The sequence below is a fragment of the Haplochromis burtoni genome, unplaced genomic scaffold (genome assembly GCF_018398535.1).
Source record: "Haplochromis burtoni strain Fernald_Lab_line unplaced genomic scaffold, NCSU_Asbu1 Contig_163, whole genome shotgun sequence".
Taxonomy (NCBI): Eukaryota; Metazoa; Chordata; class Actinopteri; order Cichliformes; family Cichlidae; genus Haplochromis; species Haplochromis burtoni.
In genome coordinates, this window is record NW_024582524.1 from 1,364,750 (window position 1) to 1,381,585 (window position 16,836).

Sequence of the window (16,836 nt, forward strand, 5' to 3'; positions counted from 1 at the left end):
AACTAAGCTGTAGTGCCTCTTCACCTCACTGTGCAATACCTTTTGTGCAATACTTTTGTAAATAGTCAACAGTGCAATTGACCTCAATACTTGAAATGTGCAATTCACTTGTATTTTTATTTTTTATTTCTATTTATCCCCTTCGTATATTTTATTTATTGTGTTCTTTTTTGTCTCTGTGTTTATGTGTGTGTGTGTGTGTGTGTGTGTGTGTGTGTGTGTGTGTGTGTGTGTGTGTGTGTTTGTTATCTTCACCTGCAGATTCACTGAGACAATGCCTGGATGTTTTTTATGCGCTCGTGTGGGCCATTTGTATTTATCTCCCTCACCAAATGGGACGCGCACATCCACACTCGCACGAGTGCAGCTCCAGTACACCTTAATCAAGATTATTATGGTCTGGATGTGTTTAGTTTGGGTGTACAGGTCCTCTATTTGTTAGAGAGTGTTTAATATAATCGTAAATGTACATTCACTCATAGTTTACAGGCTTTTATTTACTCCAGCTCATAAACACTGAGCAGGCTGGATCCCTTTTAATCTGCAGCCAAAGTTTTTCTCTTTCTCTCTCTTTCTTCTTTGCCCACCTTCAAGACACTGTGGCGTGACGTCGCCTGTTTTCTAGCGGGTACACGCGAGTTTTCACACAGGTGCTCCATCTGCTTGCCAGTGCGACTATTTGGGGCGATAACCGCCTCGCTCCTGAGCAGCTCTGTTAACATCCTCACTTGTTAACAAGCCCCTTACCTTCCCAGAGCCAACCTCTGCCACCCGCAGGGAAATAGCAGGAGTTTGCTTAACCCTGTAAGCCTGTAAATACAAATTTTGAAGTTTTTGAAAACTTTTTCTTTTCTCTTAAAAATAAGAGTTGACAGTTAGTGTACAGCTGTGGACGGAAGAAAAAAGATGCTGGATCGCTGTTATCACAAACTGCTGCTGTTTGGATGCCTGGCTTGTCTTCTGGTGACTGTTGTAACTGCAGACGGTAAGTAAACATTTGAAATCATTGAAATAACCCGTACACCTCGTTGTAAAATTATTTTCTGATCTAATTTTGTCCGTTTGCTAAAGCTGTGGTGGTGATGTGCGCCAATTACGCGTAGCGCGCCAGCAATTGGCACCAAGCCTGTTAGAGTCAAAAGGTGTTCTAAAATAAATGTTTAATGGCAAAAGAGACAATTACACCACACTATTTCTCCCGTTAAACCCGCACTTTGTTCTTTGGTCTAAGCTGTGTGAGTGGTCTGCTTTGTCCAGCAGTCATTCTCAAACCTTTAGAGTGCACGAGAGAAGATTATTTTTTTACTGCTTTGTTGCTAAAAAGTTTTCTCTTATATTATTTTCAGTGGCTGATTAGCAGGGCTGTCTCTAGCCCTTTTTATGCCCTAGGCAACTTTAGATTTTGGTGCCCCCTCGTGGATCTTTATAGGTTTTTTGAGAAATTTCATTTAGTGCAGGCGAGCCCTCTAAACAGCTTAAAAAAGATGCTTCTCTTCCATGAAGTTTAAGGTTACTCGACACACTGTCATAATATCTGAGATATTTATTAAAAATGAATAATAAGCAATCCAAATTGCATTCTTCTTTTATTTGTGACTTTGGGATCTAAAGGTTCAGTGAATGCACAGAGAATAATTTATTTAGAGGAACCTAAATGTAAATGTGTTTCATTGTTACAGTTGTTACAGTTTCTGTCTTATATAGTTATAGGAAACATCCTTGATGACACTCCTGCATATATGGACCAAATTGAGGAATGAAGATAGAAACTTAAGATTGACAAGAAAGAATATTGTGAACTTAATTAAATGGGTCAAACTTTTAATAACAATAAAACAAAAGTGATCTTACAGCTGGTAACAGTCATTGACTGTGACTGCTCACCTGTCTGAAACGTAAAAAACTGATAAGAAAAAATTGTTAACATCATCAAAAATTATTAATAGCTATAAATAATTACAGAACTGCTGCTGTGTCATCTGCTGCAGCTTTTGCCACAAGGTGCGGCAAAAGGACACAAATGCAGGGCTCATAAACAGATGTGTCAAAAATAAAAACCAACTTTCATTAAAGAACCAAAGTCCAATGAGGCAAACACACCAATAAATCCAAAATAGAAGCAAAACACACTCAAGAGCAGGTGAAACAGATGCAGATGGGGGGAAATGAAACCGTAAATACTCAGAGACACAGTGAGGACTAATCAGGGGGAGTGGAGAAAAAAAAGAACTGAAAATAATTAGGGACAACAAGACAAGGGAAGTAAAAGCAAATACAAAACGATAAATGACTGTCAAAATAAAACAGGAAGTGATAAATCAGGGATAGAAATTTAAGCATGATGCACAGAGACGCCAGGGACACTAAACGAATATCGAACCATGAACTTAAAACAGAATAATCGCTGTAACAGAATCATACAAACAAATGACAATATGTCTCCGTCTACAACAGTCAACAAAACTGAGGCTTTAAACAGATGATGAAAAGAAAGCTAAAAATTCTTAATAAACAACCACAAAACTCAAAATAACCTAAAACCCACAGATGAAAGACAGCTGTCTTTGATCACGCCTCTGCAGATAACTCTCTGAAGTTGCAGGTATTCAGTAAACTCAGAAGAACGACTATAAGCAGCAACTTCAGCTCCCGTGCACAGCTTGTCTCACCAGTGCCCTCCTACAGCCTTTCAGCAACACATTTTTAGAGAGCTTGTCTGGCAGAAAGCCTCGAAGGAAGACTTCTCCTCTGTGCCAGATACAGCTTATTTTGGTTTATCTCAGAGTCGTGTAAATATTTCAAAAACGTGACTCCTGCGATTATGAACCTGGAGCACATTTCTGTCCTGTGTTACTGGACAGCCGTGATGTGAGAACGGGGTGGTAATGACAGGACCGGTATGCCGCTGCGATCGCTCCTGCAGTCAATTAATGATCACAGGGGGGTGAGCAAAGCAGATCCTCGCACATCCACGACTGCGCCGCGGAGATTTCACACTCACGAGTGAGGCTTTAGGAAGTCCTTAAAAATATTTACTTCCTACACATTCTGCTATTATCCTGAATTTGTTTGTATAAGATGTTATTTAATGTTAATCTCCTTGCATTTCCTCAGGTCGAGTGTTTGTGCTGGACCTGAGGAACTCCTCTGACCTGCAGGGCTTCAGAGATGCTGAGCAAGCTTGTGCCTCGCACCGCGGCCGCCTGGCATCAGTAGAGGAGCTTCGTCACGCTGTGGTGGAGTGCTACTTCTCCCCGTGCACCCGCGGGTGGCTCTACGGGGGCTCAGTAGGGTAAGAATAGCAGCTGTCTTCAGAGGAGATGTCAGAGGTCATTATGGTGTGTGTGTGCGAGACGGAGGTTTCGGGAATGGATGAAAGAGAGAGGAAGTAAAGAAAGCGAGCGGGGAGATAGAAGAGTGACACATTTCAGGGGGGAAAGAGAAAAAGCAGAGAGAGGAAGCAGAGAGGGAGAAAGACTCCTCTGTTTCTTCCTGGAGGAGGAGGGAATTCTGAGATGGGGTGTCATGTCGACAACTGCCTCCATTTACACCTCTCATCTCCACGGCAACGACACTCACAGCTTTCAGAACAGAGCAGATTTGGGCCTGGAGGAAGAGCGGTACCCGGTTTGCTTAAACGGAGATGAAGCTGACAAGTGGTGATTATAGGGATAAAACCTCATGAACACTGTTACTGCTACTATAGTATCCTACACTGCAGCTCCTAATAGAAAAATGTATGAAGAGTATGAAACATGTTCCTTTTAAATGGACGCAGACACCTGGTGAACACATGCCTGCTTTTAATGAATAATAGTTGAGATGCTTTTTTGGGTCCATTCAGAGCAAAGCGTGCTCTTTGTTTGACCAATAAATGGTTAAGTTGACCCTGAAATTCTCGGTGTATGTGAGCCAAAATCCAAATGATTATTAATGGTTGTTCTAAATGACACGACTACGAGTTCATTCAAAACTTTTACGTAAAAATCCCCCTTTTCTCTCAGTGTAAAGACGTTTAACTGCACATTTTATCTCAGTACGAGAAAAAGAAGTTCAGTGTCAATAGGCTGTCTCAGTCTTACTACACGATAAAGAAAAGTTGCTCTATTTAATGAAAGAAATCTGTCAGCATGACAGAAATGTACATAAATCTACAAATTATAAAAAGTTCTGGTAGCTCATGGCCCAGACGGTCCTATAATTATAAAAGAAAGCATTATAAAGTTAAAAAAAAAATCATTTTTATTGATTTATTGATTGATTTGTAAAAGCTTTTATTGTTCTGTCATTTAACTGTTAATCTGTTACTCTAGTTTAGTATGAAAGACAGTGGGGAAAGTCTTCATCATTGGGACAAGCTGTAAAATGTATAAAAATGTTGTTAAAACTCCAAAATGTATGCCCTCGATCACATTTTCAAAAAACATCCGGGTTGGCGTCTCTGCCAGGCCAATTCTGGCCCCCGGGCCTTATATTTGACACCCCTGCTCTACAGTATATTAGAGACTATAAAATACAATTAGTCTGTGAGTGCTGGGGTTCTTTCACAGATTTCTTGAACCTTCTTTTTCATCAAGGTTGAAGTCAGTTTCTAAAATACAATAATATGCTTGTAACATATCTGGTTAGGGACGTATCATCTTTTCCTTTTATACACCGCTGGCTCTGTACATGTTGATCAGCGGACATCAGCTTTCACACTCCCTTACTGTGTTTCACACTATATCACCCTGCTACCACAGCTCCGTCTGCTGAAGTCAGGAGCTACACACCTCCTTTTTGGACGGCTTATTCGAGCAGTGACAATGACAGACGTGGAATCTGACGTATATTCAGATACAGTGAACTTTTCCTGTAACTTTTTCAGGAAACACAGACAACCTTGGTCTGTGTTGGAGGCAGTTTTGCAGAAAAGCACCAGAATGTTCTTCTAATATATCAGGAAACACAGAGTAAGAAAAGCAGTCCAACAGCTGAAGGTGCTGCAGTCATTCGGACATTATGCGCTGATTATTTATGAGCTGTGAATTTGCAGAGCGTGTGAGGGAAATACGATTCACAGCCGATTCATCCTCCTCTCCTGCGTGGTCTTCATCATAAATAAATCATCACTCTGAAGCGCAGCATGGTGGTTCCTAATATATATCTAGCTCATCAATCAATGTTAGTTAAAGATAAAAATACATTGATTGCAGGTATTATATTAATGTTTTTGTCTGTTTTTCTTGTCCCTCCATTTTTTTCTCTGTTTTTTTTTTTCCTGTTTTGTTGCCCACCTTACCACACACACTCCCACTGGTTGTGTAAAGGCCACCCTCACCCACTCCCTCACTCACATGTTGGTTGCTTAGATGAATAATTGTGTCGTTGGTGTGTGAACTGTGATGCTTCCAGACTGGCGTCAGTGCCAGTTAACCACCTCAGATGTGTATGACATAAGTCTGTAGGTCTATTAGGAGCTTTAACAAGTGCCTCCTACGCTGACTCTTCCACCTTAACATCTTCTTCTGACCTGTCAGTCATTTTGTACCTCTGTACACCATTATACAAGAAAAATGAATTAAGGCCGTTTCAGATGAATGCGTGCATACTTCTGGGTGTTCCCTGTAGCAGTCACGCACTGTCAGGTGATGGATTCTTCTCGGGCACAGATACCTGCAGGGATGAAAGTTAAATTTTTAAACAGTCGTCAGTGTTTTTTGCCTCTCTGAGTGCTTTCTCTGTGATTTCTTCTTTTCTCCTTCAGACTCTCTCCCCCATAAAGCAAAGCTAACATGGCACACGCATGCAGTCTGACCTGCTCCACTCTCTCACTGCACTGCTAGTTAAGCCTTTATCAGGACAGTACGGTTGAAAGATGAAGGGAAACCTGGGAGAGAGAGCAGGAGGAACACATGCAGCAAATACCTTAGGCTAGATTCAGACACGGGCCTCTGCAATAGTCTTACAGTTTATGGGTCGCCTGTTCAATCTGCTGAGCTAAACTGGCGCCCCTGCTAGTTACATTATTTCCAATTAGTGATGCTTTGTTTAGATCAGATGCACACACTTGTGCCGGGCCCAGTGTCTATTCTATAGATTGGTGATATTAGTAACTAATATCACCAATCAAACCTGCTGTTAAAGCGCATATTTCTGAATTTTCCCACAGGACTGATTGCTACTGCCAGCCTCTGTGGGAACATAATCTGATTGGCCTTGTCTTATCTGGTGTTTTTGAATGATAAACGGGTTAATAATGTGATTATGCTGCAACATAAATGGAGTATTCACTCAGCTTTAGTAGCTTCTGCAGCTTGTAGGAGCTGTGCTCATTCAGTCCCAGTGGAATATGCGCTGCTTTATGTCCACAATGTTATGACTTCTCTATTTGAAGTTGGCTGTAACCTAAGGCTTGTTCTCTGGGAACATCTATCCATAATGTATCAGCGTGGGATAACACTGTGCCAAAGGCTACAGCCGCTGATACTGCAACATATCTGAGTCATGATGTGTGTTCCTGGACCCTGATGTCATACTGCAATAATATTTAAATGGGCAACAAATCAAGTGGTGGTGAATAAACTGTGTGCGCAGTCAACTTTCCCACATGCGCACTTAATCAGAGGTACAGCTTTAGATATCAGGGGTGGAGGGAATATGTAGAGGAATGTTTCAGTGTTAATTACAAGTTAATGACCTGCATTCATAATCTCCCAGAAAAAAATACAGAAATAAAGCCAAAAAATATATAATACTCAAAATATTTCCAATGCATTGTATTCAGAATTCTGCTTTTGAAGCTGCTGGTGATGGAGCTAGCTATTTTTTACATATTGTTTTAGTCCACTGGTTCCCAGCATGCTGGTCAGGCCTGTAAATAAATGATGGCAGACTGGTAGACTGTAAATAATTGATGGATATTATTCATTGGTTTGCAATCCACTGCTTTGAGGCATTGTGGGCAGTCTTATCTTGGCTTTTTTAAAGTGAGGTGAAGGTCTGACTAAAGAACCAAGAGCAGCTACACAGCCTCACTGTGAAATACAGCCAGACATTTGACCGCTTCGCCTTGGGCATTTTTAATCTGTAGCTCTGCTCTAAAAGAACGTACGTACCTGGGCCTGCCTACTATCCTTGAAAACGTAAAATGATTGGCTAGAAGTGTATCACAGCTCAGGAAAAAAAAGCACCGAAATAAAGCACCGAAATGTGCGCTGCTTTTCCGTCTGGTTACTACCGTTTATGTCAGAACCGGTGCCCTTCCCTAGTCACAAAGATGCTATAATAAACTTTTCATATCTACTCAGCAAACATTTCAACGCAGAATGACTGTAGCGATAGTTCTTGTTCACGGCTGAAAACTAGTTCAAAACTAAAAAGCAAACCCGATGTTGGAGACACGACCTCGACACTAATTCGAGGTACTTGTTGAATGTTGCCTGGATGTTTAAAAAAGATAAAACTTGTGTTCTACAATCTTGTTATCACTTAGATGAAACAATTAAAAAAAGATAGAAAGAATGAGAAGAGAAATAGCAGCTCTGTGGTCATTTTGACAGCAAATTTTGATTCAGTTTTATTAGTAGTTTTTAGATTAAAACATTAATTAGTTTCAGTCGACTAAACACCATAAGATTATCCTAGATTAAATCTAAAGTTGATTCAGTTGACTAAAATGTAATGCGTAAAATTCTGTCATGTTTTTACTGGTCAGAATTGCTCCACATTGTTTACAAAGCATCTCATTTGCAATGCACCAATCTAATCTATATTTATCCCTCACTAAGAGATGTTCAAGTCAGACCATCTCTTTGGGAGTGCAAACAACAACATCTTGTCCAGGTCCTGCTCAGTTTTTGGAACTGAACTGCAACCAGGTTTGACCTGGGAGATGATTTCAGGGTTTAAGCCATGTTTGCTGAATTACTCTATTGAAGTGAACATAAGTGTTCTGATAATGCTAGCAAGCTTTGTTAGCAAACTGTGCAGGTACATCACACACGGACAGAAGAGCTCAAAAATACTAAAATTATAGTAGCTAAAACTAAAGTGCAAACCTCTTTGGAGGTAATTAAATAGAATTAAATAGACGATGACTAAATTAAGAATGCTCAAAATGTGCACAAAATATAGCACAGCTGTTACAAAGAGAAAGAATAGCAACAGAGACCAACAGACGCAATTATGAAATGCTCCTCTATAGTCAAGTCAGTGTTGTGTCACGTTAATTAATGAGAGTGTGAACATGTGACTTGATTTTATGCAGTATGGATATCATGTCTGTTTATTTCCAGGACCACAGTGTGTAATGTTGTGGGCGGTGTGCTGAAAGCTGTAGAAGTGAGGACAGAAAATGGCACAGAGGACGCAACGCACCTGGACGCCTTCTGCATCAAAGACAAAGGTCAGTAAACCCACACGAAAACATACACAGTACGTAAGGATCGTAGAAGAGGAATGGTAGTAGCGATCAGGACATGAATGACTCAGGTTTGTGTGTGTGTAAATGTAAATGTGATGTGAAACAACTGGATCCATGAATGTGTGTTAGTTCTGATGCAGCTGAAACACATCACATCTGGCACATCATTGCCAGGTTTTGGATCAAAACTTGGAAGATTTCTCTTGTCCATGTGCCACACACCCTGAGGTTGGCAGACACTCTCTGCTGTGGGAGCACATGTGAACACTTCACATCCATTTGATACAGGCAAACCAACTACACAGCTTATTGTCTAGTTATGGCTGGGTATATTAAATACAGGATCCCTGGAGGCACCATTGTCAGGGAAACCCACTCACACCGTTACACTGAACTAATTAAAGATTCCACATTTAATCTGAAACACGTAAAAAGAAGTTGCACTACAGTCTATAGTCAAAATGTCTTTTTGAATAACCATTTGGGGGATTTTTAAACTTTATTTTACATTTTAAATCATATTTTAGTTCATAATAAACAATAAAACACTTGTTATTAGAATTTAACAATATATTATGGATATAATGCAAAACAAACTGTATTGATCTTTAATTATCTTAATTATCTAAAGTCAAGTTGGCAGCAGGGTATCCCAGATATCTTTCTCCCCAGCCACACTTTCCAGTTGCTCCTGGGGGATACAGAGACCTTCCCAGCACAGAATAGATACATAATGTCTTTAGCAGATTCTGAGTCCACCCTGGGATCTCTTCCCAACTGGTGCCCCTGAAAAACCTCCAAAGGGAGGCACTCAGGAGGCATCCTAACCAGAAGCTCGAACAACCTCAACTATCTCCTTTCAAAATGCAAGCGCAGTGGCTCTACTCTGCAATGCCCCCACAGATGTTTGACCTCCACACCCTCTCTCTAAGGTTAGCCAACCACCCTGTGGAGGAAACACATTTTGGCCGCTTGTTTTTGTGACCTCATTCTTTCGGCCATTACCTGGATCTCATGACCGTAGGTGAAGGTTGGGACGTAGACACAGAGATTCTGCTTCAACAGTCCGGTAAAATGTCTTCATTACTGCTGATGCTGCATCAATGCGCCGATCCATCTCGTGCTCCACCTTCCCATCACTTGTGAATGACATCCCAGGATGACTGGATTCTCTTGCTTGAGGCAGCCTTCCTCCCCATCGTTCCACTGTTTTCTGGCAGAGAACCGTTGCCTTGGATTTGGAGGCGCTGATTCTCACCCCACCTGCTTCTCACTCGGCTGCAAACCGCTCCAGTGCATGCTGAAAGTCACTCTCTGATTAAACCAACAGAATCACATCATCCACAAAAGCAGGGGTGCGATTCTGAGGTTCCCAAAGCAAATACCCTGCTCTCCTCAGCTATACCTCGAGATCCTGTACATGAAAATAAAAGTAGGTTCAGAGACAAAGCATAGCCTGAAAACATGCAAAGACGCAGAATTCCTGGCATTCCTTCGCCTGAATCCAAAGTTCGACAAGGTTCGAACCTGCTTTCCATCACCCTTGATGAAAACTTTAATATGCATAGTTATCCACAACAATATCCATGAAGATTGGACCAGTTTCTGTTTAATATTCATGCTTTATCCTCATGTTCTTAAAATTCACATAATTCTTTTACATAAAAGCTTTTGCTTCATGTCCAGAATTCATTCGTTCATTCTTATTACACATGATATACTGATATTATAAAGCTGATAAGCATTGGTTGACATTTACAGAGAACACTGTTTCCTATGGAATAAGTATAACAGCTCTATTACTAAATACATGCATCTATATGCTTGTTGCTGATAGATGAGCCATGTGGAGACCCCCCATCTTTTCCTAATGCACGCCTGCAGAGTCACTCTGGGTCCGAGATGGGAGATGAGCTTCTGTACACATGTGTCCCAGGTTACGTGATGCCCGGTGGACACACAGCCTTCAGCCTGCTGTGTGACAGCTGTGGGGAGTGGTATGGACTGGTGCAGATTTGTGTTAAAGGTAAGAGGCTGTTGTGGTCAGAGTTTGATTCTTTGTGTTTGAACAGACTCTCAGTTGTTAGCTGGGATGGAAATGGTGTTACTGGTGCTTTAGCTTGTGTCGCTAATCCTTTATAAAGGCAAAATGCATGGCCTGTGTGGATTATTAGCTTACAGTTAATCATGCTTTTAATCTAAAGCAGTCGTTCATAAACTTTCCAAGGAAAACTACTCTAGATTTTAATTTTCTTACAATATTGGCAGCTATGTTTAGTTAATGGAGCCTCTAAAAGGTCACAAATATCTGTTTTCTACCCAGACATTTTGAGGTCCAGCTTTGATCATAATCTCAAACCATTTTTTTTGCGTTTCTGATTTAAAGAACTGGCTGTGTACCAGGGGAACTGGTTCAAGAGTGACACTGACATTTTGCTGGTTTGGAAGCAAGAATCAGTGACGTCAGGGTCTGCCAACCCAGCAGCCAGATTATGTTAGCTCAGTATGATCAGTGGAAACAGATGGCAATAGTTGGCTCCAGCTAAAGGTCTCAAAATCTATCCAGCAGTGCCACTAAATGTCATTGAAAATACAAAAAACAAAACAAAAAACAAACATTTTTCTTAGGTTTTGTGTAGGTTTTATTTTCTATTTCTTGGTAGGACCGTGACTTTTCAGAGCCTTGGCATCATTATGAAGCCACCAAAGAGCGGAGCAGAGAATTTGCAATGCCTATCTACTGGAGACTGCCTTTGGCATCATATTTAATTAAAAGAGGTGGCATTGAATATCTTGGGAACTTTTGCTAACTTTCTTTGAGTCATAAAATAATAAATAATAAATGTAGATACTTGATGTGACTTGAAAATTTACACATTTCTATTTTGTCTTTCTGCAGATGAGGTGAGTCACACAGACTACGAGGACAAGTTCACAGATTCCTACATAGAGGCAGAGCGCCAACCTGAGACACCATTAGAGGCTCATGGCGATGTACACGAGGAAGTGTATGGAGCTGCGTACCCACATGGAGAGATGAGCGTGGAGCAGCAAGAGACGAGTTTTAGAGCCAAAGCTGAGGAGGACCATCGAGACCTGAGCAGAAAGCGTAAAGTGGGAGGAGAAGTGGCTGAAGATAGTGAAATATTTGAAGGAGCTTTAGTTAAACGAGAAAAAAATGAGGAACGGGCTGGTGAGGACTTGGTAGGTCCTCGGACGAGGCAGCAGGAGAGAACTGAGGTGGCCAAGATTGATACAGTGGAAGCCACAGAAGCACCCGTCTCTCTTCTCTCCCAGAAACACATGTTCTGGTTCCCCTCTGAGACCTTCCAGGAGGAAGAACCTCAGGTCTTCATCAATCCAGCCACGCAGACAACACAGAGAACCTCTGTTGACCGATCTGAGGAGAGCATTGAGCACACGAGTCAAGAAAGGCCCTATCGTCAACATCCCGTTGATGCTGATGATCCTGATCATGAAGGAGATGATTTTGATGATCCTGACACCAGCCGCCATGATGACCAGGACGACATCCTTGAAGATGACCACCATGACGATCAAGATGGCAGCCACCAAGAGGAAGCCCACGATGAGCACAAGAGGCAACCAGCTCACGATGAAGATTTGGACAAAAGGGAAAGCCATGAAAGCTATGACGATCACGAGGAGCATTATGACATGGGCGAACATGAGGTGGACCGTGATCGCAAGGAGTACGACGATCCAGATGATACTTACGACGGACACAAAAGCCAGGAGGATCATGATGATCATAATGGAGAACATCATGAGGTCTCTGAGGAGCATCTGGACCAGGATGACCACGATGACCATGATGACCGTGCCATACATTATGACGACACCCATTATGCTGACCTTGATGATCACGATGATTTTGGACACAAAGACGCTGAGAGCTATGACGATCACGATAGCCATGAAGATGATAGTCGTCGGCATGTTGTTTTTTCTGTGGTAGCTGATAAGCATCAGAACGTCACTCAGAGGGGAGCAGACGGAAAGTCAGCCACAGATGACACGTGGCTGGACGGTTACCCTGTTGTTTTCGGAAACGGTGACTCCGTAACAGAGAAGGTGAAACCAGAGGATAAAGACAGAAGGAGATTTTTCAAGACGACACCCAGACCCACTGAGGTGGAAATTCCTAGACCTTACACCAGCTCGCCCAAGGAGCAAGAGTCTCTCACCACGGTGCGTGAATTCGAACTAGGGGTTTTAGAGGAGGTGCGGCCTGACTCCATCGGGACCCCTGCCCCTGACCTTCTGGAGCCTTCAGACTCTCCTTCATACTCTGAGACCGGAGACTACAGCACACAACAAGCAGTTCCCACAGACTCTTGGATGGCTGACATTACCGATCATCCCTTCCTTGATCATGGCCTAAGCCCTCCAGTGCACAAGGACGGCTTCGTGCTCAGCCTGCCTGGTGAGACTGGGGAGAGGGGAGAGCAGGAAGGGGAGATGGGAGAGACGATCTGTGTGGATGACGCCTGCCCTCCCCTCCCTCCGAGCTCTTCCGGTCGAGGCCCCACTGTGGCGGCCATTGTTGTGGCGATTTGTGTCATCGCAACTGCAGTCGTTGTCACGGTGTGGTGTTACCGACGACAGCAGCAGAAGAGTTCGGCGTATGAGATGAATGGGAAGGGCCAAAGTCAGGCCAGACAGGGCCAACAGATAGAGATGCAGCAAAAGGTGTAGGGGAGAGAGGTTGGCACAGACACTCTTCCTTTGGGAAGGATGGGAAGATTCAGTTGAAAACTGTTGATCTTAGGTATAAACTTTAAAAAAGCTAGCACAAAATATTGTAATGATGCTTAACATAGTGAAACTTGAATGAAACAAGATGGCAATAGTCCTGTCACTTATTAGTTCTGAGGAAATCCACCAGTCCTTGTATGTTATCCATGATTTTTAAAGCTCTGGCATCTACCTGGACATAAACCAGGCTGGATTCAACTCCAGAAGCTGAGAAGCGAGACTTTAAAGATATTAACATGTAGGAAAACCACAACATGAGGCACAGCACTGCCTGAATATAGGAACTGAAACTTCATTCTCCAAAGCTCTTGGACATTTTGATGAAGATTTCTTGCTGTTGTTTTTGTTGAGTGCTTGTATTATTGCTGATGTACATTGTTTGATATTCTGTGTATTGTGTTTATGGAAAAAAAATGGTCTAGTTCACCACAGGAGGTTCGCGGGAGGACATGAAGAGTACTGAGAGGGGTGAGATGAAAGAAAAGAGGCTGGCGAAAGGTGTAAGTAAGAGGTGGAGTCTGATGGGAGAAATATTTCTTGTCTGTGTTGGTTTTGACATTCAGCTGATGAGACATAAAGAGGCATCCAGATTGCAGACTCAGCCACATGTATGCGTGTGTGTGATAGTGTGCGTGTGTGTGTCGCAGGTCTGTGCAATCCGCCAGCCAGCAGTAAATTATGTTTGAAGGTACCGACCGAGGAAGCAGAGTAGATCCTGACATCAGTCCAACTAACCACAGATTAAACACTGTGGTGAAAAAGAACCACAGCCTCAAATAAATACAGTTTAAATACAGTTTAAATACAGTTTAAATACAGTTTCAACGCAGCCAGAAGTTTATTAAAAAGTGTATTTAGATTTTCAAATGATCAAAAATAGGACTCCACTGCCCTAAAACAGAGAGATTGATATACACTCAAATACCACTTTACATCCCTTTTGTTCTAAAAGGGACTGTCTTAATTCTTCATGGCATAGATTCAACAAGGTGCTGGAAACGTTGCTCTGAGATTTTGGTCCATATTGACATGACATCATAACACAGGTACTGCAGATTTATCAGCTGTAAGTCCATGATGTGAATTTCTTGTTCCACCACATCCCAAAGATTGCCTGTTTGATTGAGATCTGGTGATTGTGGAGCCAATTTGAGAACAGCTGACTCATTGTCACGTTCAAGAAAGCGGTTTGAGATGATCCGAGCTTCGCGACGTGGTGTGTCATCCTGCTGGAAGAGGCGTGCACGGGGACGAACATGGTCGGCAACAATACTCATGTAGGGCGTGGTGGTGAAACGGTGCTCATTTAGTACTAAAAGGGTACAAAGCGTGCCAAGACAATGTCCTCTACACCATTACACCAGCAGCAGCCTGAACCATTAACGCATGGCAGCATGTATCCATGAATTTTTTATTTACACCAAATTCTGATCCTACCATCCTAATGTGAAAACAAAAACTGAGACTCAACAGACCAGACAACAATTTTACAGTCTTCTCTTGTCCAGTTTTGGTGAATTTTGGCCTCAATTTCATGATCTTACCTGATGAGAGTGGTACCCAGTGTGGTCTTCCTCTGCTGAAGGTCATGTGCTTCAAGGTTTGACGCCCTGTGCAAAACTTGGTTGTAACGAGTAGTTATTTGAGTTACTATTGCCTCGCTATCAGCTGTCACGTTCTTAAATCACCTCTTTTCTCCATTGTGATGCTCAGTCTTAACTTCAGCGCGTCATGTTCGCATGCCTAAATGCCTCGAGCTGCTGCTGTGATTGGCTGATTGGATAGTTCCTTTAATGAGGAGTTGAACAGGTGACCGGTGAGTGTACACACACATATAATGGCGAATGTGTCATAAGTCATTACACTATGAGCAGTTACAGAGGACTGGACTCTGGGAATATTTGCTCATGTCTGAGTAGATATCAGTGTTGTGATAATTTCTGCCAAACAGAGATGAATGCATTCAGGATTTTTAAAAATAGTCTATCATTCTTTGTTATCGATGGGCCATCTTTCCATATGTGCCAAATATTTAGAAAATGTAAAAGAGCAGATGTAAATGGATTCAAATAGTCATGTTTGTGGTCAAATTTCAGTGTTTTACAGTAGGAATGTAAATAAAACAGTATATAAGGGTAAGAGCATGGGAAGTGATTATAATTATTGTCAACAGGGACCGCTGATTAATAAAAAAGAAACTTAATGGTAAAGAATTTTCTTGCATAATTTCAAAATCAATAACGAACTGATTTACAGGAAATATCTTAATCTATTTCCTTCATGGTGTCTGAAAATGAACTGACGTTAATGTGGCGAGGCCACGGGGAATTATTAAGTACCTGACGTCTGTGTGTTTCTGTGCATATGATCTGTGACTGTATTGACTCGCTGTACATACGACAGCATTACCAGTATGTGGAAATACCTTGTTTCTTGTTTCACAGGTGGCATTACAAACCACCCCTCATATCTTACACAGGGTACGCTCATCTCCACGACGTCTGCTCGACTACCTTTTATTTCAGCTGTGATTACCGCGACTGTACTCGCCCACGCCGTAGGTTATCAAGCAACGAACTCTGTGGCAAAACAACAGGTTTGCCACATGAAGGATGCCTGACGAAGGGTCATAAAAATAGACGTTGTTAAATTAAAAGCGTGACTAGTTATTTGCAGCATCGTCCTCTCAGCCTTATGTGATTTATGACAAGATGAAATGTGTACTGTATGTGTCTTCACAAATAAATATGTGGTATAACTCTGGCTTCTAGTTTACTTTTGCTCTGGGTCAACTAGATGCATTAACTTATAGGAATCTTCAGTTGTTATCTTTCTTTAGTATTCACAGCGGACACGGCAAAAGATGTTACTCTGTCTTTTCGTCAGGACATTTTTAATGCTTCTGCTTCTCCAAGCAAAAAGAAGCAGAAGAGAGAAATTGGTGGGATGAACTACAGCTGAGGAAGAGGTAATAAAAGAAACAGGACAGAAGGAGAAGGCGAAGAGTTGGAGAGACACAGTAATACAGAGGGAATGTTCCCCTGTGGGTTTTTAACATCACCATGTGACAAACTGCACAGAGACTCAATGTTCAAACATTATTAAACACCACAGTGTTTTCTCTGGTGGGCTCGCTGCTCAGCTCTCCTGTCTTCTACCTCTGGGTTTCTTTATATTGGGGCTCCAGTTAAAGACCAGTGAACTGGAAACGAAGAATAGCCGAGTAATTAACATTTAAGTCACTTTTAAAACAGATATTAAAAATTTGTTTTTCCAGCTTCGATACTGGGATGATTTACTGTTTGTCTCATGTGGTGAAAGAGAATCAGAATGGTTGGTAGGTTTACATCACTGTCTTCACAGTTTTGCAGAATTTCTGAGGGTCTTTAAAAACTTCTCTATTGACATTTGGACACTCCAGTCCTTGTACCTGACCTTTATCTGGAGAATGTCTGTTGTTTGTTAAGTGGCTTAACACAGACCCGTGAACCATTTAAGCACAAAGAGCTACCTAACTCAAGGGATGAACTTAGCAAAGAGCCAGTTTTAAATTGTGTCTTAAGGCACTTTTTTCATTTGCAGCCTGTCGCTAAAGCACATCATTTGTTCCCATTTCTTTAGCTGAAAAATACCAAAGACAACACAGCTTGACA

The 16,836-nt window shown here is 41.9% G+C and overlaps 1 protein-coding gene across 1 annotated transcript; it reads left to right on the plus strand.

The window, feature by feature from the left end:
- Window positions 1–629: 629 nt before the first annotated feature.
- Window positions 630–15,946, plus strand: susd5 (sushi domain containing 5). The gene is made up of 5 exons (XM_005933009.3): window positions 630–985; window positions 3,115–3,292; window positions 8,277–8,386; window positions 10,242–10,430; window positions 11,304–15,946. Exons 1-5 carry the CDS (start codon window positions 907–909, stop codon window positions 13,121–13,123), a joined length of 2,376 nt encoding a protein of 791 aa, XP_005933071.1. The 5' UTR covers window positions 630–906; the 3' UTR covers window positions 13,124–15,946.
- The last annotated feature ends 890 nt before the right edge of the window (window positions 15,947–16,836 follow it).